The sequence below is a fragment of the Balearica regulorum genome, chromosome 8 (assembly GCF_011004875.1).
Source record: "Balearica regulorum gibbericeps isolate bBalReg1 chromosome 8, bBalReg1.pri, whole genome shotgun sequence".
In the NCBI taxonomy this organism is placed as follows: Eukaryota; Metazoa; Chordata; class Aves; order Gruiformes; family Gruidae; genus Balearica; species Balearica regulorum.
The window spans coordinates 21641926-21667817 of NC_046191.1; the positions used below are offsets into that span (position 1 = coordinate 21641926).

At 36.8% G+C, this 25892-nt stretch overlaps 1 protein-coding gene across 5 annotated transcripts in view; it reads right to left on the reverse strand.

Moving 5' to 3' along the window:
• Positions 1–25892, reverse strand: part of CDC14A (cell division cycle 14A) — a 61120-nt gene that overhangs the window by 34270 nt on the left and 958 nt on the right. For all 5 annotated transcript variants that reach the window (XM_075760052.1, XM_075760049.1, XM_075760047.1 and 2 more), the window contains exons 2-4: positions 25636–25726; positions 15264–15339; positions 7498–7590 (exon numbers count right to left, since the gene is read on the reverse strand). In XM_075760052.1, the coding sequence (XP_075616167.1) occupies positions 7498–7590; positions 15264–15339; positions 25636–25726 (260 nt within the window). The remainder of the gene's footprint in view (positions 1–7497; positions 7591–15263; positions 15340–25635; positions 25727–25892) is intronic.

The following is a 25892-nucleotide window of genomic DNA, read 5'->3' on the forward strand; positions in this document are numbered from 1 at the left end:
TCCAACAAGCTGAACTTGTTACTATGAGACCAACATACAGTTAGTGTAACACCTAAAGCCAAGGCTCATTCTGCTATAGCTGAACACTATCAGCTCAGCCTAATTACTTACGAAAGTAAAATACAACCACATCTTGCTGCCTTTCAATTCCTATTTGTACAGTAAAGCTGGTCCTAAAATAAATTTAACTTAGAATAGATACTAAGCAAGTACATCTACAAAAAAATATTTAATCCAGTTTAGAGTGGCATATTTCATGTGCACAAACATGTTTGTAAACAAAGCCATATAATTTTTCTAGCCATTTCCCCCCAACTCACCTTACAACCACCACCTACACAGCTATTTTTTAGCTCTACCAAAATTCAACCATTAAATATAAACTATTCTAATAATAACCTTAGCCAAGACAGGACAGTTCCTGATCTAAAAGCTTTATTCAACTTTTGACCTTGAACACATTAGAATACAACTAAGTGGTGGTCACTCCCAGGATATTTGCAATTTGCTTTATGTCTAGAGTCATATCTCAATAGGATTCTTAGTATTCTGTAAGATGTCAAAATGGTAGGTAGACTTTCTTGCATTTCTTCCTCAAGCAATGACAAGGCAGACAGAAAAGACAAGATAAGGATAAAACAACAAAAAAAATTGACTCAGGTAAAATAGTCTGAAAAACTCTTTGCCATGATGCAATGAAATGAGGGCCCAGAAACATGCTGTTTTTCAACTACCACCTATTTCACTGCTTTGAACAACTGGTCTAATTTGGACCAAAACCCTCTACATAAACTGATTCGTGTTCAGAAGATCAATTCCCTGGCACGGACCTGTATTTCAGCCTCAGCCTCCAGTGTTGCTGCTCTGCTCATCATGGTCACACCCATAGCATGGATCAGTATATTCAGTACCCAAAAAGTGGAAGAAACTCCACATATTTTCAAATGTTAAGTCTCAATACTGTGGCAGTGTCAATAGTGCTGTTTCATTTAGCAAGTGCCCAAATTACATGGTTTTAACATTAATGACCCTGTATTTGCCCAAGCTTCCATATTCCCCGCTCCTTAACCTTTGAAAGCAAAGGTTTCCTGAAACCTTCCACCATCAAAACAGACCACAACTTCTATATGAAAACCATTCAATTTATTCTGTGCTATCAGAACAGTTGTTTCTAACTCAATTATTGAATTCTTTGTTGTCGGGGTCAAACCAGTAACAACTAATATTAAACCAGAGATTTACTTAATGGATATATTTTCATAATTCAAAAAGTGGAGGGGTCCATTTATTTTTAAGATGTAACAGTCTGTCTACAGCACCAATTGCTAACTAATGGCACAAACATCATGCTTTCAACTCCAGCAGCACAGCAATGCTATTCTGTTTTTACAGTCATTTGTAAAAGATTCTTTTAGTCTGTGAAAGAAACTTCCTTTATATTTCCTTTATAGTCCCCCTCACCACAAAGGTTCTGCATTTAAGAACAATCCATCCTGTGCAACAGATTTGGGTGTATTTCAGAGAAAAATACTGATTTTATTCATGTCAATACTCATGTCAATTAGCTTACATGTAAAGTCTAAATTCCTGCTTATAGTCAAAACATCCTTAGAGGGTAGTTTAGAGGACTTCAGGGAAAGACAAGTTTCCACCTTACACAGTAGGGAGTCAGAAATCTGAAGTACAGGCAAATTTGTACTATAAGAATGTTTTCCCAATGCTGCAGTTCTTACATCACAGAAGTTACAGTACTTCAAAGTTGTCTCTACTCAAAGACAGGTATACATGACATTTTAACCAAATGCTGCTGGTAGTCTGTCCGCAAAGCTCAAAGCTCAAAGACACCAGGATGGAAACAGGAAAAAGATATTAAGAACACGAAAGGAAGGAGAAGAGGGAAACAAACATTGAACAGAGCTCCTGAAAAAAAGTATCACAGATGTCAAGAACAATGCAGTAACTGAAGGAGAAAGGGTAATGAAATGGAAAAGGAAACACTACAGTACATTTCTTTAGTACTTGAAAAGTAGTGATATCCATTAAAAAAACACCAGGAGACCATTTTCTGACTCATCTTTACCAGTGAAAACTCAGTAACTGAAACTTAGCTTCTTTTTTTTAATCTGATGAATCTTCAGAGTATTTTCATTCTGCAACATATACAAGTAAAAAAAAGCAGAACACAAAGAGCCTGTAGTGAAGAGTTTGTATAAATTCAACCTGTATCTAAGAAATAACACAAGTAAAAGCTTTTAAAAAAAAAAGCCACTTTCCAAATAGCAACTATTACTCTTACAAGAGTTGTTTTACAAGGGACAAAGTGGTTCTTCCTTTCCCCACCACCACCACTCTAATTCATATTATGTGGCACTGCTACCTGTAAAAAACAGATTCAGCAAATATTGAAAACTTACAAAGATTTTCTTCTCTGATATTTCCATTTTTATGTTCTCAACTTCCTGAATAATTATGTGGTAGTTATGAGCTAAAGCTCTCCACAGTTGGGACACTACACAGGCACATGGCATGTAGCAATACTGACCACACACACACTGCCAAGAAAATTCATACCACAAGTCCTAAAAAGTTTACAGGACAAAAAGGGAATTAGTATTTTAATAGTCCACCTTAACAATCATCCACAATAGTTCAAATTAAATTTGGATTCATGTTGTTCCCACCTGCACTTGCCATTTTTGAATTAGAAGTATATGGAACAGATCCACACTAGAGTTGCTAAGTTATCACAAGAATTCTGTGAAGCAAATCTGAAGAAAGGTGTTGCTTCAAACAGGAAAGAGGCTGTACACGCTGCAGTAACTGAAAAGCCTTTGTGCTTGCTGACCCTCCAAGGGAAAGATTACAGATTTGAGCAGTAGTGTGATATATTACAAGAGAACAAAGCCTCAAAGCTTCAGTAGGACTAACAAGTTTATATTTATTGCACTCCTACAAGCAAACAACTGAACATGCCATAGCAGTTTGCTATTACCCAGTCATTTCCTGTGATAAAATTACAAACTTAAGGACTCAACAGCTTTCCCCCCTTATTTGCATTACAGAAATCTAATAAAAGCTATTACTACCAAACTACACACTTAAAGTAGTTGTGAAAAAGAATATGACCAGCCCATCTGCTATCTACAAGGAAGAAGAAAAAGTGCTCACTGGATCTTTTTTCAGAGTTTGTCACAGTATGAAAGCATTACGTTTCACCAAACTGCTCAAAAGTCAGGTTGTGAAGAACTGCAAGAGGTAACTACTACTTGTCTGCTACAGGGGTAGAATTAAAGCTCTAGGTTTACCAGGAGGAGCAAGTATCATACATATATTAGGTTGGATATTAGGAAAAGGTTCTTCACTGAGAGGGTGGTTGGGCACTGGAACAGGCGCCCCAGGGAAGTGGTCACAGCACTGAGCTTGACTGAGTTCAAGAAGCATCTGGAGAACGCTCTCAGTCATACGCTCTGATTTGGCTGGTCCTGCATGGAGCGAGGAGTTGGACTCGATGATCCTTACGGGTTTTTTTAGACTCCACTAAAATGCTACATAATACAGGATATCCTATGATATATGTTCTCTCTTCCCCCTGCCCCATTTCTCTAAAAGTACAAGAGCAGTCACTGGTACAACCAGACTAGTATTCCTCCTGTTCTTCTCCCCCAGGGAATTCAAACCTTACTAGATAGCAGAGTACACAACCAGGTGGGGGTTCCTCAGTTTCCAACCAGAAAACAAATACAACAAATACCTTAAAAATATGGAAAGAGGGATCCAGCCCCCAATTCAGCCATATGTTATCAAACAGGAGGAAAATGCACTCTCCTTCACGATTTCTCCAAGTATGAATTCTCTGATGACAAGTGAGGAGTTCATGTAATCATTTCAGTATAATTCAGTTAAACCTACTCCCTCTCGCCCCTCTCCCCTTCAGACAGAAAACTATTAGGAACAAACTGAGACAAACCAGGCTACTTTAATTTTGGTATGCATGACAGCATTTCTAATACTATTTTAAAAATAGTTTTAAAGATTTTTTTTTTAACTAAATAGTGTGAGAAGACTACATAAAAACCCTAACAACTACAATAAGCCTCCAAACAGATGAAGGGAAAAGCAAAGCAATGCTAGCTTCAAAATATTCTCTGTGATGTCTGATAAGACTGCAAAACCTAGTAGCAACCTGTTTCTGACATCACTGAACAGCCTGTGTTGTAGCCTTGCCCATTTAGGAGAAACTCTGAACTTCTCTGTAAGATCCGAGAAGCCTGCATGTTCTTCTGTACTTGTAACACTTTATTTTTTTCCTTCTTAATCTGAATTTTATGATAAAAGTAATCTTTGCACAGTGCTTAAGAGTGAGGACAATAATTTAGCAACTAGATGCCACTAGCCCAGATGTACTGAAAGTCCATTATAAAAACCTGAAATTTAGAAAACACATCTTCCCAAGATGCAATTTACAAACAGGCAACCTATTGCCAATAAAGTTTTAAGACTTAACTCTCGCTTAAACTTATGACTCCCTTATCAAAATATTTTAATAGCTATAGGGTATTTTAGTACACCATGTCTAAGAAGCTGTTTAATGGAACAATCTAAGTTGCATAATCGCCACTGGAAACCCATTTCTAGAACCTGATCCACCGTTTTCCACGTTTCATTTTACACTTAATATTTTAACACCAGGACAAATAGAACAAGCCTTATCAATTAACTTTCACACATTGGTAGAGTTCATAGTAGAAGACTTTCTAGTCTCAAAAAGCTCATATAATCTAAGACATAAAACCTAGAAGACCTTAAATCAAAGAGTAATATATTTCCATCACAATTTGGATATTCAAATTGTAATACCTCAAATTGCCAGTTACACACAGTTCTTTTACTGAAGAATATGATTAGATTCCTTCGGGTCAGGAACCACCCTATCACGTAACCCAAGACCGCACATCTACTGCATCTGCCTGAACATAGCATTTACAGGTAAAACACTCAAAAAAATGCAAATATTTATTGTGTGTGAAATGAATATGCATGGATTACAAAAGCTAAGCTTCTGCAGTTAAACAAAAATCAGATTATTAGGTAGATCATAAATAACTTTTTAGAATAAACAAGCATCCATTTTATGAATTTACTGGCATTAGTATTAATCATTATAGAAGATGGTGAATGAACTCCCATAACACTTGCAAGTTTAGGAATACACATCTATAGAAATTATCCTGGGATAACATACTTATGTAACATATTGGATACCTTTGTGCAAACTGTTTTCCAATATTATACTAAATTGAGATGAATTGGAAAGTGACTATAAGGTGTTTTCAACAACTGAATGACTACTGTTTTGTACTGGTAACACTGTATTAGTAAAGAATTATTCTTGGTACATAATATCTTCAATAATCAGAAGATACTGAAAAGATCTACTAGAGTGACAGAGTAACAGTATCAAATGTAGATGTGGATCACTCACATATGCTAGCAATTAAGAGCTATAAGCAGCCTAAAACAGGCTAGGCAAGGGTTAAAGGTGCACACAGTTGTGGCACACTAATTTCTACTGGCTGACCGCCCCCCCCCCCCCCCCCCCCCCCGCCACCCCATGTGTGTGCCCTTATCCCTAGCTTTAGCTGCTGTGCAGCTCCTTCAAACAAGGACTACCAAATATACCAGACTGTTCCCATGGTTAAGTCTTAAATACTGTAAATATGGCATAGTCTAATTTAGCTGATCAGTCCTCTGCTTGGAGTTCTGTCTTGCACTTTGTGTACCTCCTTACCTTTCTGTTACTACAACCTGGCTTCACAAAAACTTCTCTTGACAGATGGTAGCGCTCTCTCCTTGGGTCTATCTAATACTCATAAGGGCCTTCTACCCCTTATCCACAGAGAACAGCTACTTAATTGAGATAGTCATATAACAAGGACCGGACAAGAGGAATAAAAAGATAATCTCCTCCCCTTCAAAATGCCAGTGTCCTATCCTTTCCAAGGCTTCTAAGATGTATTGGAAGGTGAAGGCCGGATCAGACAAGGGCAAGCCAGTGAAGGCAATTAGATGCTGTAATCTACACATGTGCTAGATGAGTGTTCTCTAGCTATAGGCTTAATTAGACCAGCTTTAAAACATGAAGTGAATCTTTCTTAATACAGAACTGGAAATATAATGATGCAAACAGAAACCAAAAAGCAGTCTGAATGGAATGATTAAAGTTTCTTCACAAATTACAGTGTGAGAATCATTACTGAAGATGCTACACTTCAGACAGATTTTAGATCTGAAGGGACAGTAAAGCTTATAAAGATACACTATTAAATTTGAAGGCTCCTTAAACAGAATATAAAATACAGGATTATATTATTAAATATAGCCTTGTCCCATCAAAAAAAATTAACAAACTTAGAACACTCTAACTCATTTGTTCTTACTATTCCTTTTGCGGTTATTCCATCAGTTCTACTCCTAAGAGTTAAAAATCTAACCCAAAGATTTTTAAAATTCGAACTTACCCCCAATTTCTTTTCCCTCTGTAAATAGATCTTCTTTCTCAAGAGCATTTATACACTATTCCCATAATTGTAGTAAAACATTTTGTTTAATTACGAGAATCTGCAACCTAAATTCTTTCAATATTATCATCTGCATTTACTGAGCTTTGCTTTCAGCATGACCTCAGGCCTGAAAGAAATACACCAGCTTTCACACAGTATAAAGCCTGAATTAACAGAGACTTCCAGAACTCAGCTGACCCACATGGATGTCAGCTCAGGACCAGCAGCTTGTTAGTTTCAATACTTTATCAGTGTAAAACATGCTATCACAAAGACTCTGAGTTTTCTACAAGTGTGCTCCAATTCTGGACAGTAGAGTAAGAAGGTGAAATTGAAGTTTGAGCTACACTGCTATGAAGACACACAAGTGGCTGTGCAAGTGTGAGCTTGGGACTATCAAAACTTATGTGATATCATAATAAATTAGGCTTGTGTAACTAAAATGGGTCTGTATATTGCATATTATCTGTAATATTAGAAGGCTGAAATACCTCATTTTCCCCATTATTCTGAGTAGGCTATGAAAATTAACTGAGAAAAGAAATCCATCCAATAGTCACTATGCCTCTGGTCTAGTAACTTTAAGAAAGGCTGTGAGAAAAAGCTTTCTCCTCCCCAGTATGAATCTCAATACTGCCACAAGCAGGAATTGATCCTAAGACAGCCAAGTTTAGAGGCAAGTTTGTGGTGTGCATTTTTGACATTCAAGAAAATGGTATCCTATGGGAAACACACACATGATCCGCCAAAGCCAGAGTTATGTGCCAAAGACAGGGCTTCCTTAAAACTTATACAGTAGAATGTTCAAAGACCGCTTAGAGAGGAATCAAATGACAATCTGCCTGCCTCCCTAAAGGACCATCCCTTGAGATGCTATTTTACACACAGCAGATGTCTCTTAAGGAAGGTTAGAGGTATCTGTGTGATAAATACTTACAGCGTATGCACCTATTAGAAAGGCCGCATTTGCTCGTTTCCGCTGGTCAAAACTTGTATAGTATACTATCTTCTTTCTTGATAGACTGAAATACTGTTTAAAAAAAACAAAACAAACACAGAATATTTACTGAGAGAAGAATACGCTTTAAAAAGTTCCTTTTCCAAAATAAGTCAGAAAAAATTCTTATAGAGATCTCCTTAAAATAAAAGGGGAAAAATTACTGATACCACAATCAATCTTCTTACATTATAGATAAGAGTGCAGGGAAACAGTCACTGTATCAGGGCAGATCTCTTAGTTTGCTCTGCAAAAATATCCTATAAAATGCAGTTAAACCAAAATGTTCAATATAAAATACTGGAAATTTTTTTCCAAGTTTAAATATTTGAACAATAGCTTATGAAAGTTGATTAAAGACATTGAAAGTTCAGACCAAAACACCCTCCTATACATTAAATCTCTTTAGCACATAATTCTGTGAAGACAAGAGAAAAACTGAAGCAATCAATCTTGCAGGCATTTTATAAGTTAAACACCACTTTTCATCTATACTACCTAAAAATGGGGTGACAGACATCTTTAGAAAGCTTCAACAGCAAGAATTTATTTTTAAAAAAATAATAATTGCACAAATTAAAAGCCTGAAAAAAAGGCTAGGCAGAGACAAAACTATTAACACTTGCAATTCTTCTTTCTTTAGGAAGAAAGGAAGCCCCTGTCAGAATCCTGTGGACAAAACTCCCATTGAAAACAAAACCAACAAGCAACAGAAATGAACAATAATGACAAACTGCAGCAAAACTAGTTAAAGACAGAGAGAGATAAAATTGTCACTTAAAAATTGTAAGTTGGACAGTTTATTGCATTATTATTGTTTTTGGCTTCATGAATTACTACACTTTCATTATATTCTGCAACACTATCGCTCACATTTTCCCTGACAGATTTCTACGGTATTTCTACAGTTTTGAGGAAGTCATCAACAGACATACTGGATTCTGCTTCTAAATATTTTTAGAAATGTTCCACATTTTTATTTTTAAAAGTTGCACGTTTTATAAACCGCCTTTATACCAGTGCTGTCAGCTTGTAACTCCAACTTGAGAATTGTAATTCACTTTCTTTTCCTACTCTTGGCACTGATGACACTTGGTGGTGGGAGATAAGGTAACCCCTGCAGAATTGTGGTTTATTTATTGAAGTAGTGCCAACTGTATTTCACTTTAAAAAAAAAATCTGTAAACATTGACTCTCATCTTAAATCTTGTTGCAAGTTTTAGGACAGCTTTAACAACAAAATCAAATTTTGCAAAAAAACCAAATAGCCGATCAACTCAGGAGAAAACCAATGTACCACAGTGCACCCCCCACAGAAATAGTACCTTTAATAGCAGTTCTAACTGTACATTCCAGTCTGGTCTTATTACCCACAACTTCCGTAAGTGGAAGGAGTGAGAGTTAATACAACTAGGTATATCTAAATAGAACTGTAACCTCTGATAGCTAGTTGCTGTTGATGAGAAGAGGTTGTATCTTGAGACCAACAGCAACATCTCCCTCAGTGTATATGCAAACATTCAAAGCACGAGTAGTTATTTAATTATTGAAGCATTCAATTATTATTAAAACTTGACAAAATTAATCCCAGTATTTTAAGATCCCTCCTTTCTTCCCCCTCTTCAGTTTTTTTAATTTTAGTGTTCTCTAACTGCAATTCCACCCATGATGTGTAGGTGGGATAAGATTGCAGGAGTTATGCAACAGTGACAGAACTTCAATTATAACTTGTTGACTACTACTTATTTTAAAGAGAAGTTCTTTGCAATAGTTTACAGTTCACCTGAAATAATAATTTAAACTGCAAAAACCACATTCTGCTAGCTAGCCAGAAGTTCTATATAATAAGACCATATTTCTTCTTTTATTTACAGAATGGATTTTTTTAATCATATGGGTATGTCAAATCATTCAAATTTTGAGACGCTTTTGTACCTGAAGTAGTCAAAAAGTGACAGCTCACCTTAGAAGTTTCCAGAACGTTTAAATGGAAGCAGTATCATTTTCACTGCTTCATTTTCAAAATGTAGAGGTTTAATCCTTATGAGCCATATTGCTATATTAAACATTTAAATGTAAAAGCTTTAACACAAAATTGAAAACTGACATTAATTAATGGCTTATAGCACAGCAACCAGGAAAACAGCACCAGGATTTTACTTTTCAGAAGCCTATAAAAAGAACCACTGTTTGTATTTGCACACAGGTTACAGAAAATTAAGTTTTACAGTGTTTGCTGAAGTGTCACTGCAATGCCTCCATTAAACACCCACATTCTCAAGTCAGTACACTTTCAGTATCAATACTAAGCTATATGACCTATTTTTAAAAATATTGATTTTCTGACCATGTATAATAAGCTAAGTCTACTCCTTTAGCTAAGTTCAATGAAAACGAGGGTTAAAGACAAGTTTTTAAGGTGACTGTTTTTACAGCTCCAGAGGTCCACCTGAATGCATTACAGCTTTAGTTCCTTCAGATACTGTGCAACTCAGAAGAACCAAAAATGTTTCAACAAGGAATTTTTAAATATAGGTCATCTATAGAATAGCTGTATTAGAAGTAACATAGGAACATAGTTGCAAATAATCTTTTTTTTAAAACAAAACACATGCACTAAAGATATTTTTCTTTACCAGTAAGAAAATTTTAGCAGTTTCACATCATTAGAAGACAAAAATGTAACAATATAACAGAATAGTATCTGTGAAGATATACCCCAGGGGAATAGACCCAAAGACAAACTTTTGAACTAAAAGCAGAGGTTACATGAGAAGTATGGCAGGTTTTGGTTTAGGTGATAGAACTGATTGGGTATGTGAGGGGGTTCCAGAACACATTATTTTCACTGTAAGATTACCTTTTTTTAATAATAGATCAGTTCTTGTTTCTTGAAGACCTCAAGAGAGATTTACTTGCACAGAAATTGATGACAGGCTTAGAAGGTGCCATTGTGGACAATTACTAGACTGCTATCTGTTTAGAATCACCAGATTATTTGACAGTATTTTATATAATAGATATGGTTTAATATACTTGCATTATTCAATCAAGAAATTACTGCAATGTGTTTAATAAGCCTGGATCAATGCATAAACTATTTTTATATATACATACATGCATATATGTAATACATATATACAAAGAGCATTGAATACAAGGCTGGCAAACTGTTAATAGAAAATTATGTACTAAAACACGTACATGCAACCTGTCTCAAAATCTAAGCTGTCCTAAAGGAGATGCTTGCAATTACTTTAGTTCCATGCATATGCCCAGCAGCTGACTGATATTAAACCAAAGCCCTCTGTGATTCAGCAGCAATACAGCTAGCATACAAGAAACATTAACCCCATAGTTCATAAGGCTTCCAGAACCTTCCCTCTCCTGCCTTTGATCTTCCATAGTTGTATCACTTCTCAGCAACACTCCCTCTCTGATTACTCCTGATTTTGAATTTGAGATTGTATAAGGCTACTCACATAAAACACAGCAGGTTTTTTTAAAAGCAGTTTTTATGAAATCAGACTTATTTAAACAGAAGAAAAAAATATTTCATAAATGAATCACAGTTGCTTAGTCAAGCATTTTTTCCCCAAACAGAATTCAAAGAACAAGTAGGAAGATAGCACAGCCAAGCATTTTTTCTTGCTGTTGGCTTGGCTAGTCAAGATCATCTCCATAGCAATCAGCAATAAAAACATTACAAACATAACAAGGTCAGAAAGGTTCTCCTGTAAAGCATAACCAGGACTTTACCTTCAACTTTCTCAGTAAAAGGATATCTGAATAAATTTTTCAGCTCTTCATGCAAAACTATTTACTGTTTTTAAAGTCAGTCAGCATAATGTTACAATAGTTTACTGTAAAACATTGGTCTGCCATTAGCACATGTACAAACTGGTACCCTCCTCCTTCCTCACCTATCCCTCAAGAAAGGAAAAGAGAAAACAGAAAACTGCCTCCATGTCTAATTCCTCTCCCAAAACAGAAATAGATATAGCTGAAAGACTTGGAGGGGAAGTTTATGGGGTTGGTTTGTTTTCAAGAGATCTTATATTCTCATTTCTTCTGTTCCTATTCATGGACGTTTTAAACTCAATAAAAGTCTAAGTCTTAAATTCCTTTTGAGATACCACATCCACACAAAAACTATCATGTTTTGTGAATTATTTTTTTTTGCGCCATGCTTCTTTTAAAGACTGTTTTGGTAAGAGAAGTACATACCCAAGCAGCAATATACCAAATCATGGCAGGAGTCACCTGGGCTTAGGCACTATGATTGCCTTGGGGTCCCAGAAGTGTTGCAGTATGGCAACAGCAACCATCCCACAGCAGAGGCTGGATTTCCAGAGAACGATAATCTGCAGTGCCTTTTACTTCCTATGATCAGCCAACTCCTGCTATTGGTCACCAGGCACTGTTACCCTTAATACAAGGGTATGCAAGCAGCAGGTTGCCCAACGGGACTCCTTCTCCATGTTGTTAGCCCAATCAGCACTTGCCATCTCTGAAACTCTGATCACAGACTGCTTATGTGCCGCCGCCGCCGCCGCCCCCCCCCGCTGCTATGTGAGAATTACTATACTTTTGCTGCAGATGCTCACTGCATCAATGCCTTGCTGGCAGGTAAGTCACAGGTCATGAACCTCTGACACAGCCTAGTTCAGGCATCAGAAATCTTCTCGGGGATATTTGTTAATGTCAGACATGAGAAGGTGAGGGGTAAAAGGGTAGAAACTGTCAATCCATAATTCTCAACTAGTTAAGCTAAGCAGTAGTCTTTTGTAGCTTGGCCTAGAGCACACATCAGATGCATGCTTCATCCCTGGGATTTGGTCTTACAAGCCTACTTACCCACTGCAGTGGGTATCTAAATTAGGACAGAGTCTGGCATATATTTTAGCTATTAGAAGAACAAAGCTTACATTAGCAGGTACTGACCTACCTCAGAGGTAGTGCAAATCAACCAGACTAGAATCTATTCACGTGCAAGTTTCTACACCACTCAGGTGGTATTCCAACCTTTACCTGTTTGATTTCAGGCATTACTTTCAAGTGGTTGTACTATCAGGTTACCCCTCTCTATTATGCACTACTAGTTTAAATTAACCTATTTGGAATTAGCCTCTGGTAAGGCAGCAGCAACAAACAGCACCTCCTCCCAGCTGAGACTTCAGATGATCTGCATGAGATTTCTGTCCTGTTCCTGGCCATCTGTACTTTTCACCTAGCACTGTGAATGATTGCTTTTTAAAAAAAAAAAGTTATATCAAAATGACATCACCATTTTCTAAATCAACCTTGCAAAACATTAGAATTACTAATTCAGTTTCAATTTGGCTCCCTTGTTTATTCTTCCATTATAACAGACAATCTTTATATCATCATGATTACAAGCCATTTACAACAAGCAGCTTGCCTCATTCAATGCAAGTGATGGTCTTATAACAAGAATGAAGACTGTAGAGACATTCTGTTTAATACTGAATCATTAAAAAAACAAACAAGTCCTGAGGTATTTATTGGTTGTGTTCTTATTTTAGCAACAGGTACAGTGAAAATTAGAATAGTAGGTTTAGTATTGATTCTCCTCTGGAGTAACTGCTTCACAGAGCAAGCATTCTCCACAGTCTTTAGTAACTCAAATACAAGGTCACAAACAGCAGAAGGTAAAAAAAATAGATTCCTTATGAGTGAGTATCATTGGTTGTGTGCTTGAATGGGACAGTGCCACTGGAAAATACGGTGATAATACATTTATAAGCTCTATTTAATGTTAACACAGGAATGACAAATCCAATGTTTTCCCAAAATGAATAAAGGCATTCAAAATTAGAAATACTAGTGTCATTTTTTTATTAATAACTTTCTGTATTAAGAAGCAATGTAAATTATCACAAAAAGGTTATAGCAACTCTACAAACCTCTCATTTGCAGAAACTCCTCTCAAGACTACCTAAGTCCGCATGCCCCTGGAAGTGGCAGATAGTGTGAATCAACTTGCATAATGGTTTAATTTGTGCAGCAAACATTAGTCCCAAAATATACTGTCATTTTTGATACAGGAATCCTCTTAACAGTGGCCAATGTTATCGCATCTGTTTTCCCATTTTCCCCTTCTGTCAGTAACAGGTCTAATATTTTATATTATAAAGATTTAAAATCTGTAATATTTAGTGAAGGGTCTCCTCAGTATTTTCACACAAGTGATGTTAACTGGTACTTTGGAATTAAAACATCTGTTTCATTTCTCACAGTTGATAAATCTTCTATACATGCTGCAAATCACTTTTTCACAGGCATTTGGGGACCAGGTTAAATCTACAGCTATGTGCTCAGTGTACTGGGTCTGGCTGTGATGGAGTTACATTTTCTCCATAGCAGCCTGCATGATGTTGTGGTTTAGATTTGTGACTAAAACCACGTTGATAACACACCCATGTTTTAGCTATTGCCAAACAGTGCTTGCACAGCATCAAGGCTACCTGTTTCTCCCTCTGCCTGGGAGAAGTAGCAAGTAGGCTGGGGTGGGCAAGACGCTGGGAAAGCACACAGCCAGGACAGCTGACCCAAACTAACCAGAGGAATATTCCATACCATATAACATCAAGCTCAGACATAAAACTGAGGAGCAATCTTTCTAAACTGGCAGTTGCTCAGAGACTGTCCAGGCATTAGTCTGCTGGTGGGAGGTGGTGAGTAGCCTTTGCACCACTTGTTTTATTCCCCTGCCCTGTCTCTCCCCACTACTTATTCCCCCACTTAAACTGTCTTTATCTCAACCCAAAAGTTTTTCTTGGTTTTGTTCTTTCAATTCTGCTCCCTGTTCCACACTGGGGTTGGGGTGAGAGTGAGTGAGCAGCTGCCAGGTATTTAGTTTCTGGCCAAGGTCAGCCCACATCAAGTTTGTGGTTTTATGACAAGACAGTGTTGTTACAACAAAACTCAGTCATGGTGATCTTCATAATTATCTGCTGCATTTACAGACAGACAACTTCATAAAGAAAGGACCAACACTGCAGTCAAAAGAAAAACCTGCTGTGACATCCAAAGAAGATACCAACATTTTCTATCTCTAGTGAAGAGCAACTCAAAATTACCTTCAATCAACAATCATTATATGGAAGCAAGAAAATAAGAAAGCTTCTGCAAGTTAACTGATAGGGAGTGACACTTCTACAAGACAAAAGGAACTATTTTTATATGTGTAAAAACACATTTTCATAACAATTTTTATAAGGAACATATTTAAAAAATTGAATGAGATTTAGAAGTTTTAACTTTTCCACTGAGTGAGCCTTAGTTTAAGTAGTGTGACTTCAGGGCCCATGTTTTGTTCTTGTTCATGGGTACGGGCTTTTTGTTTGCTTTTTTCCTAGTTATTCATACTAGTATACCCACTTCATTAGCTGCAAACCCATGAAATATCCAGAGTGGTTTTTGTTATTATTGTCTTGAAACTGTAATGTTATGAAAAAAAAGGTGAACACATCCTTCAGTGCCTCACCTGCTAAGCAACAAGAGCATATTAATTTTTTTTCCATTCTTCAGAGGGAGAAGAACTCAGAACAAAGAATAACCTTAAAGCTTAGTAGTAAACATCTAGATAATGAGCAACTAACAACCACTTTCACACTGGATAATACATTTTAGTTGAATTTCAAAACACAAATACAGGAACTTTGTTTTTAAACAAAGCTTACCTTTAATTTCTTATTTAGTTTACAGCAGTATCTGTATAACATTGCCAAATTTAAAGGTCCAAAATCTCCATAGAAACTGGGAGAAAAAGAACAAAAAAGTTACTTATACAAAAGAGCTAAGCAAACTTCAACATGCATGCTGTTGATAGTTAAAGCTGCAAATCAGTAAGTTTCAGGGGATAGTGAGTAGCCAATATATAGTGCAACAGATAAGCCCTTTATTGATTCATTTAAGATGATGATAGTAACAATTAATTTGAAAGCATTTGTAGCTTCAGTTCAAGATGCTCCAGTAACCACCTTTTCCATTTTATATACACACTAACTACAGAACTTTTTCTTCATACCATGATAACCAGTCTGGTTTTGGTCAAAACTACAGAGTGAAGAACTTCGAGACATGATCTACTCCCCTTTAAGCCATGCTGATGTCATCCTAGATAAAGTTTTAGCAACTGCTTAAGATGAGAATGTATCATTAGATACTCTGAAGAATAAGGTAAATTGAATTTATTTAGTAACATCCAGTCTCGGTAGCTATCTGAAATTTAAGCTTACTTCTTTTTATCCCATCCTCCACCATTCCAGAGATTACATACACACTTTACATATAATTGTTTCCCTTTGTCCCCCTCAATTCTCTTGTCTCTAGGCTGTTCTGACGATTCATATCTTCTGATTGTTCTTGTTTCTCTTCTAGATTCTTCTTAATCATTCATATTACCTTTGAAGCAGCAATCACTGTCCTGAAAAAAAGAGCTAGTAGCAGTAGTCTGTACAGGAAAATTACTGAGCAATAAAAGTTCCTGGTAGGGATGCACAGTGCTCCTTCTAGCGAACCCTTCATGTGGGTACCTTTACAAGTGATAACAGCCTCTATGCAAGCAACTTATAACAACACCTTCTAGAGCTTTCTCCCTCTCCACCCATTGTACAAAATTGCTCAAAATTTAAGTTGCAAGCTTTCACCACTATTTTTCCTTTTTGTGTGCAGAAGTCTTCATCTTGATGGGTCTATGAAGATTTGTTGATGCACAGGTTATAAATTACAATGAGAATGGACTATAACAAACTGTTTTAATCTGTTCTGCTGTAAGTCTTTTGAGAAGAGAGACAGGACACTTCTTGCCTATTGTCATTGGCATCTGAATGCATGTTATTTGAGAAATGATAAAAGAAAAAAGGTAACTATGTTCTAACTTCTGGGCTTTGAAAGAATGAAAACTCACGGAGGTCAGATGATAGAATAGGTGGTAGTACCTTTCAAGCTTTCTTCCCCATGGCAGAGGGTTTATTTTTCAGGAATATTAATTGTGTGCTATTTAAACATAAGAAAAAAACTTTTTTACTTTGAGGGCAGTCAAACATTGGGAAGAGGTTGCTCAGAGACGCTGTGGAGTCACAACCCAATTGTACAACACTCTGAGCAACCTGCTCTTGTTGACCTTGCTTTGAGCACAGGGGTTGGATTAGATGATTTTCAAAGGTGCCTTCCAGCTTCAGACATTCTGCTATTCTACGTGGACGCAACAAAGTAGCAGTGCCCTATCTTTTTCGTGCTTACAACTTTATTAATATCCTCTTCCCCACATTCTCTCAAACAAAAAAGCCAAACCAAGTGCAAAGAGACAATTATGTTAGTCTGATCCCTGTCTAGTACGAGTAGCCTGCCTGCCCCACCAACACTATTTCAGTATCATCTACTTCACAATATCAAATAACAACATAAGTGTTTGTTAGGATTCAGTTCAACCCTTCAGTACAAAATATTATGACATCATCCTTGATTACAGAAGCTCATTAGCTGGGTCAAAGATTAAGCTGTCCAACTCTTCAGATTTTATTTGTAGATTGCATAGAAGTTAGCTAGCTCAAGGGAGAATTGCAGCGGCAGTAAAGCAGGGTTTAACTTTATAATTCCTCATTTTTTCTTAGATAAGTCTGCCAAATATGGTCAACAATTATTTTTAAAAAAACCTCTCCATACAGTTTTTAATAGATATGTAATAAAGTGTTCCAAGAAGGACAAGTTATGACAAATAAGTTAAAACTAGAGCTCTAACACCACTAGAGTGAATGCAGCTTCTAGAAAAGCTACACAGGTGGCTTACTAACATCTCTTCCCATTCTGCTGCACTTACACCTTCTCTAAACCAAAACCACAACACTATCTTGTTCCATTAACTTTAGAGTATTCTTTCACTTAAATTCTACTCTGTCATCATATATTTATGACTTTAATATTAATTTTGTGTAAAATACTTTTAAAGGTATTGCAAAAAAGTGTGGAATATGACAGTTACTAGAATATAGAATACTTTTTTAAACCAGTATGAGCAAAGTAGCTTTGATCAGCACAAAGATATAACTGAATACACAGTTCACCTGAAGAACTACAGCCGTGATTCAGGATAAGCTTTTATTACTATTCATTTGCTAGAAGTACATCAATATGAAGTCATATATCCACTTCTACTTTTCCACATGACTAAACACACACAGAAGTGTAGGAAAAGCGCATTGAAATGAATTTACAAATCAATTCATCCACAATAGATAAATTAATTACTATTTTGGTGGAGATAAGCATAAAATACTTTTATTGAGTCTATCCATGAAGAAATTATATTTCTACAAAATAAAGCTATTCAGATTCTTCCAGCTGCCAAGCTAAAGATGTCATAATCTTAGACTGACTATTTCTCCCTCACTTATTACCATTAAGTATGCTGTGTTTCTCTTAACACAGGGGAAAAAAGTATCAGTGTTTAAGACTCTGGTACTACCACTGTTTGCCTATGCCACAGAAACAAAATATTTCTCAGAATCCAAACACAATCATACAGGAAAGGCTCTTTGGTCACTGTTGCACCAGCATTGCTACCCATAAACCAAACGCTGTCAGAAGTTGAAGATTAAAAACATAAAAGAAATTAAATCTTATATGATAGTCACTGATAATCTACCCAATATTATTTTACTTCCATCTCTTCTGCAGATAATACTTTCTTTGTATCTAGATGTTTTAATAAGCATTTATTCATAGTAAGAAATCAGGATGCCTCTGAAGTTTAAGCCAATTAAGAGAGACAGTCATTTACAACGGAGGTGGGAACCAGATACGAGGAACAGAAAGCAAGTATGGTATTAATGTACATTTAATTATATTTTGTTTTAATCAAGTACTTAGATGATAACTTAAATGATTCTTCCCCCTCATGCCATGGAAATTTACTATCCTTACGCTTCTCAAGCTAAGAAGCGGCAAAACCCCAGAATATACTAGATGAATATTTAAATACTCCAAAAATATGATCATAATGCTACCTGCAAGTAGTAGCATAGGCTTCTTGTATCTGTATTCTCCTTAGAATAGGAGACCACTCATAAAACCACTCCTTCCTATCAATTCTTATAGCATAAGATCTGAGGTATTTGCTGTATTGTATAAAAGGAATGGTCATCCACTTAGAAAAGCCAGCCCATAAAGAGCTCGTTGGTCTACTGCCATGCAATCAGTTACTGTACATTCTTCCAGGGAATTTAATGGTGAAAGACATGTAGTCCACTTTAGGACAGCAACTCTAGTTGTTTCTGACTGCAGTTCCATGGTAAGCCACGTGAAGGTGCCATGAGTCAGCTCAAGCCTTGGGTACCCCTTCTGAATGCTAAAGTCACTTTTTACTAAGCATTTGAATACCAATGACCCTAGTACAGCACTGGAATGATAAACAACTTTCGTATCTTGAACTATTGGATGGAGCCTGGTTATGGTCAATGAAGGAATACTATAGCCTGGTAGACTTTGAAATGAATTGATAACCTCCATACTAACATCATAGTCAATCTATTTATGGCCAAGGTATCAAGTTATCTTTCAAAGACAAATTGCACTACTTTGCCCTATAAGCCTGATCCTTTTTCCCCACAGATGAATACACCAGAGCAGTAGTTTTATACTGCCATTCACTTACAAGCTTTGTGATACAGCAACAGAGGTACAGATGAAAGGATAGGAGATTCCCATCTGAAAAGCTGTTTCACAATTCTTTTCTTCATGACAGGCCAGTGTAAGTTCAGTGTCATTGCTACACTGAACTTGAGGGCGTTCTTACCATAGGTATTTCCAATAGCTTGAATATGGTCCAAAGCCTAATTACTATATTGGGTGGGGAGGGGGGAGAAGGGAGACAAATAGGACAGATCCACCACATCAGTTCTAACAATGCAATAATGCTCTGAGGGGATGACATTACTTGCATGGCAGCTTACTCAGTTACTGGGTTAGGGACCTGAAAACAGAGGTATGGTTTAGCAATTGCAATCATTTTCTGGAGTACGTACACCAGAATTGAAGTACTACAACTTCTTTAAGTAGGAAGCCTGCCTTCTTGGAGACTAGCAACCACATAAAGTCCTTTCTGCCTAAACAGGAGCACCCCAAGCTTGCAATTACTCAAACCAAAAAGTTTAACCAAAAGAACTTCAGGAACTAGCAGAAATACAGCTTCCTAACTGCAAAATTACACTAATTTTTAGCATTTTACAAAGATCCAGCTTACTATTAAAGTTAAGCTATGACACTGAATTAGAATGAGAAGAAAAACATTCTCCACTTGCTTTTTTCTCACCCCTTCCTAGGCTGAACTACTAGAACATTCAGGTCACTCCACTGTAAGGCCCTTGCTGCATGTGCTCTGAATCTAGCCATTAAGCAGTACAAGAACCAGCTCCTGCAGAAGTGGCCCAGCATTGCAGATAAATGCTTCAAATCATCAGATGAGCACGTTTTACATGCAGCAAAACTTCTGGATGAAAGCCCAGAAAATCGGTCCATACATTCATTACAACCTAACCACTGGGCAGGCAATCTTACCTATTCAGTTTTCTTTCTCCACTCCTGTTTCCTAGAGCGTGTTCCTCCTTCCTACTTCTCAAGTGCATGAACAGAGGTGAGATGCTCAATGGCACTCTCTCCTCAAGACCCACCAATTCCAGTAACACACAAATTGCTGGAAGCTGTCTCATCTGGGCTGACACAGAATCCCTAAAACTCAATACTACTTAGGGATTGCACATTTCTGAATAAACAAAGGATAACAGAGCAAATATAACCCTAGAAATGATGTATCACCTTACTGCTTGCATCTGAAGGTAGGAATAATGCAGAGGCTCTGGATTATGCAAAACACCAGGTACTCACTCCACTTTCCCTTGAACGTTCCAAATCCTCCTCAAGATCCTGATTCTTCGAAATCCAACAAGTCGTCATAGATCCAAATTATAGACAATCAGCTATTCCAGATATACGCATTTTTGATACAATGCTCCTTGACACCAAGAACAAAGTATCAGTGAAAAAGTTCTCCCATAAAAAGTTTTCCTATAGAAGAATCTTCCGGTCATGTTAAAGACCTACTCTCTACAGAAAAAAAAGCCATCTTAACAGAAGCCAAGTTTCTCATAAGGCGTTTCCTGTATCAACCTACATTCCCATCCAATATAAAACTCGAGCCTAGAAAACAGATCTGTTTTATCCTGGTACCTGCAAACAAAAAAAATCCTCAATACTTTTGGCAATTGCATTTATCTTTTCTGTGCAAAGTACAGACGTGGTAAAGCAATGTGCGGGCATAAAATTTATGAAACTGTTGGACTGGAAAGAACACCACAGGTGTTAAGGGACAGCACTTCACAAGTCTCAAATATAAAATCATGTCAGTAGTTCATGTCTGACAGAAAAGTTGACACCTCCAGTTCTTAGATCTTCTGATTTTCTTGCTTGCAGTGAATTTTAAGTCTCTCATTTTAAGATGGAAAACAAAATAAAGCTGCAGTACTATTCTTAATACTCATCTGTAAGAATTAGACATACAAAAGCTGGTATTAGTATATCAAGTTTTTCTGCTCTGTATTCATATCGACAGAAGTTAGAAGTTGGGAAATTTGCTTTTTTTTTTTTGTGGACTTTAGCTTACTAAGTTATCTTGGTCATCCGACAGTTAAGTTCAAGTCTTCAAAAAGCTGCTGATGTGAACAAGGAACTCCCTGTTCTCTGTGTGAAGTGACAGCTCTGTCGTAACAAGGCTAAGTTTAAGTTTTCTTTTCCCTTTCAAATGATATAAGCCACAGAATGATAGAGAAATTCACGTCTTATGTAAGTACTGCTACTGGATAGCCACAGAAAAGCAGCATTTAGCCAAAGTAAAAATAAACAAGTTAACCCTCACTCTTCTCACAAGAAACTGCTTCTTTGCATATACACATGCAGCGAAGAAAACTAGTCCTACAAGTCAAAGTCCAAACAGTACTCATTCAATATTTTTATAAGCATTTGAGAGTCTAAGTTCAAGCAGCAGTAGAATAAAAGTAGCTAACATTAAGACTGCTGTGAAATGGACGAGTAACATACCATGGCTTGAAAGAAAGTTTTAGTATAAAACATAGGATGCACAGAGAACATAATATTAATTACTTTTACAGCTGCTTACAAGATGTCAGAGAGTGGATCTGCAAGAGCTGTTTATACAAGAGATTTGAAGTCAGAACAAATAACTGAATAAAACCATCATGATTTATGAAAGCTGCCATTATAATTTATCAGTAAGAGATTCCTGTTTCTTATTATCTAAATTTTAATTTTGTTCAAGAAAACTAGTCAGCAATAAAAAGGACATAAAAAGTTGCTTTGATAAAAATATGTGAAAGCCAAGTTAACCAGTCAAGTGCAGTATTCTCAAGCCAGATCTGTTTAGTGAAAGGTGAAACATGAAAGACGCTATTCTTAGAGAATAAAAAGCTTCTTACTAGTGCCTAACTCATTAATTGAGGTCTTGCCAAGGCAAGACTTGTCTATTTGCCAAATGACAGTCTTCATCAACCTAGATTATTTCTCATTAACTCTATTTTCCTGAAGTAATAGTTACCTCCACTACATTACCCTGAGCGACTGGATTCCCTTATACACAGTAGTACAGACTCTCAGGAGGGACCTCAGAGTTTCAGAAAGATATTGACAAAATCTTATAGAAACAGATCAAAAAAGAGAATTCAGAATTGGATAAATTCATTCAGGTTTCTTGTTCTCTCAGCTGAGGAATTTACATACCATTTCCCTAGCATAATGGGTTCAAGGTTAAATTGCAGCACCATTTAACTAAAATAGTGACAGTTCTAGTAGCGAGTTCCTAGTCAGCTAACATTTGAGATGTTCTTAAAAGCATTTAAGCCTGCCTTTATTATTTTTAAAAGTGTGAATGCTCAAGTAAGTGAAGACAGTGTTATGAATTCATTAGAATAGCTGACAACTTCAAGTGAAAACTGAAGGCTAAAGTACGCAAGATTACATAACCACTCTTTGCGTACATTTTAGTGATAAGTTACATGACAAACTGCAAGAACAAGTCAGCATTTATTAGACCAAAACTTCCAAAATCATTAGATCTAGTGCTACAGCTGTTTTGTTTAATAAATGGGGTATACTATCAATGTACACTATTACTTCCTGATGTCTCCAAGAGTTGGGAAAAAAGGCAAGCGAGGCAGTGAGATTTTCAGTACTATGTGATCCAATAACATGCTCTCTGTAACCAGACAACCCCACGGCTACATATTCATGAGGTTTGCAGATCATATACTGCTTCAGTGAAAGCAAACTGACACCTCAGTAAGGCAGCTCAGTAAATTTCTGTAACACTTCATACTTAAGAGTTATCACTAAAGTTAACAGAATAACAGCCCAAAGAAAAGCAGTTTACTTCCATGCACAATGAAGTATCTTTGTCTTGTCACTAGAATGATAAATATAAACAAAATTAAGTCAATAAACAGTTGTTTAATAAAACTACTTATGTTTCTCACAGGTGCAGAGGACTTTGTGCTTGAGTAGATATCTCCTGTCCTCCTCCTTGTACCGATATGAACAACTCATTTGATTTAAAACAGAAGTGGCCATGAAATTCTGACTGGCAAGAACAGCACAGGCAGGCCATTTTGAATAAAGACTCTGGAAACCACTGTTCTGAGCTACTGGACTTCAAAACGCACTTCCAAATGTTTATTTTGCTATCATGTAAAAAAATATTTCCGATCACTTTCTCAGTAAGAAGGCTGCATTTTTGAGAAAATGAGCAGAAGATCTGATCTTGTGTATTAAAGTTACACACCACTACTACTTACAGACAATCCCTAACATCAGGCCCCTCACTTTGCTGTGCAGCCTGTGAAACAACAGATTGATCAATGAGCATGAGGAAAAGGGAAGCTAGAGTAAAATAACTGTTTCCCCAAGAACCAGGAGACTTGCATTGTACTCCTCATTTTGCTTCTAGCTTTCCAATTTCAGAAAGATATTGAAAAAAATATGGTAACCCTACTGACACGTGCTTTTACCTCCCTGAAACAATGTAAACTTCCTTGGAGAAAAGAGGGAAAAAGAGAAGAAAAAATTAAAAATAAGATCAGGCATGGTCTTACTACCAAATATTGCATACACTGATAATGATGGGTGCTACGATACAAATACTGGGAAAGTTTAGCACCGTTATGTAAAAGAGTTAGGTTATTACACAAAATTAAATTCATACCACCTGGTAACTGCCACTTAATTTCTACTTCATATTAGGGAGAGTACTATTACAGTATCAAGTATAGGATGATACCTTTAAAAAGAGACCAAACAGATTAGCAAATATCAATTCAGAAAATACACCATGAGTTGCGTGTCCAAATTCTTTAGATGTGGCCTAGAAGATAAAGGAAACTTTGCTTCCTTCCATTATCTTGTAATTATATCAGGTATCAAGTTACACCCCGGTATGTGGTTAACAGGTAATTAGGTTAAGGAGTACACATACTGAATCTTCTTTATACATGGCAAATGTACTTTTTTTTTTTTTTAAATAGGATACCGTCATCACACAAAATACCCCAGTTGCAGTCCTTGGTTAGTACAATCACCTGTAACTAACAGTACAGGACTGCTCCTCCTTCCCACTCCTAAGATCAAATCCCACATAAGATTCCTTCACCCTTCCTGGAAGCATATTAAGAATTAGAAACAAAATACTTCAGGTCAAGCATAATATAGAAGTCTTAGAATAGCCACAAGATCAATTTTTGTTTCATTAAAGTGGAACATATAACATAATTTTTGCTAAACAAAAAATTGCTCAGGATCTTCTCCATTTGAATTTTACTTTCAATATTAGCTCAACCTTGCCTTAGGGTACTCCTGAGGTCCCTTCCAGTCTAAATTAGTGATCATTATAGAACCTACTCCCAACCCAAGCAGTTAATTACAAAAGTCAACTTTGGGAACAAATAATTGGGGACTCTAGTAGAAGATACACAGCTTAAGACAACGAAGACTCAAAAACGCGTAGAAAAGAAACACTACAACTCTAAGCTGTGCATAGAAAGTAAACCAAGCAAACCTTGCAAACCAAGGAAGATTGGTTTACACTTCCACAGAAGCAGTACTGAAATCACTGGAGAAGGGAAGTAAGAATGTTGATGCTCACAAGTTCAACTCATATGGAAAGAAAGTTATATCTAAAATAAGACCACATTTTGTTTCACCTGTGCTGCAGCAAACCCCATGTCAAGTGGCTAGCTATACATCACACATGAAACAGTTGATGTGGGAACACAGTTTAGAGCAACTATTTTTTAACCACAGCACAGAGCAATTACTTGTTTAGTGTATTTTATGTCCTTTAATAGTATTCACAACTATAATCAATTTTACTGTTGACCTTCTATGTGCTATCAGTGTCTTACAAACACACGAAGCTTTTACTTCACAGAAAATACTTACTCTGCTGCTCTAAAGCTACAAAAGCCAACAGGAAGTGCTAGCTCAAAACCTTCTGCAGACTTAAAAAAAATTGCAGATGTTCTTCAAAAGTACATTTAAGCTTTGCATTCTTATAATTCTGTATAAAAGGTAATCACTTCATACAGTCTATACAGAAAAATACGTATAAAACAAACTAGTGTTTCATCTATTCACACCTAACGCATCTTCTATTTAAGACACCATTTAATAAGATGTAATTAGTCTTAAGAGATCTTCTCCACCTCATAAACAAATCTTACAAAGCTCAGACATCCTTCCCTTAGCTCAACCACAATTTAAGCCATTTAACTGGTCTTGTAGCCGTTTTTGTGGGGTTGTGGGGGTTTTTTTAATAGTAATCTTGCTAAACTAGTTTCAGCTAATGTATAAATATATTCAGGCTCACTTTATACTCATGCTTTGTGCAAGTAGCTAAATGGGGCAAAAATATTCTTCATAATATTAAAAGTGCGTTGGGAAGAATCTCAGGTGATGGCTTTGACTATGCAAAACACAACAGATCACAACACTTACTTTTCATAGACTAGTTCCTCATCCGTACAGAAGTAGTGGGTATTTACGGTACTTTTCGGTTTATTTCGTAAAGTAGCAAAGTACAGCCGATCTGAAAGACAGACGAGGACAACAGCGTAGGACGGACAAAGCAGACCGCCACTTCCTCACGGCACGCCTGTCACCCCGCCGGTGGGCGCCGCACCCTGCGGCCCCGTCCTGTCCCGCCGCGGCCCGGAGCGGAAGAAGCACCGCTCATCCTTTTTCCTTCTGCGTGA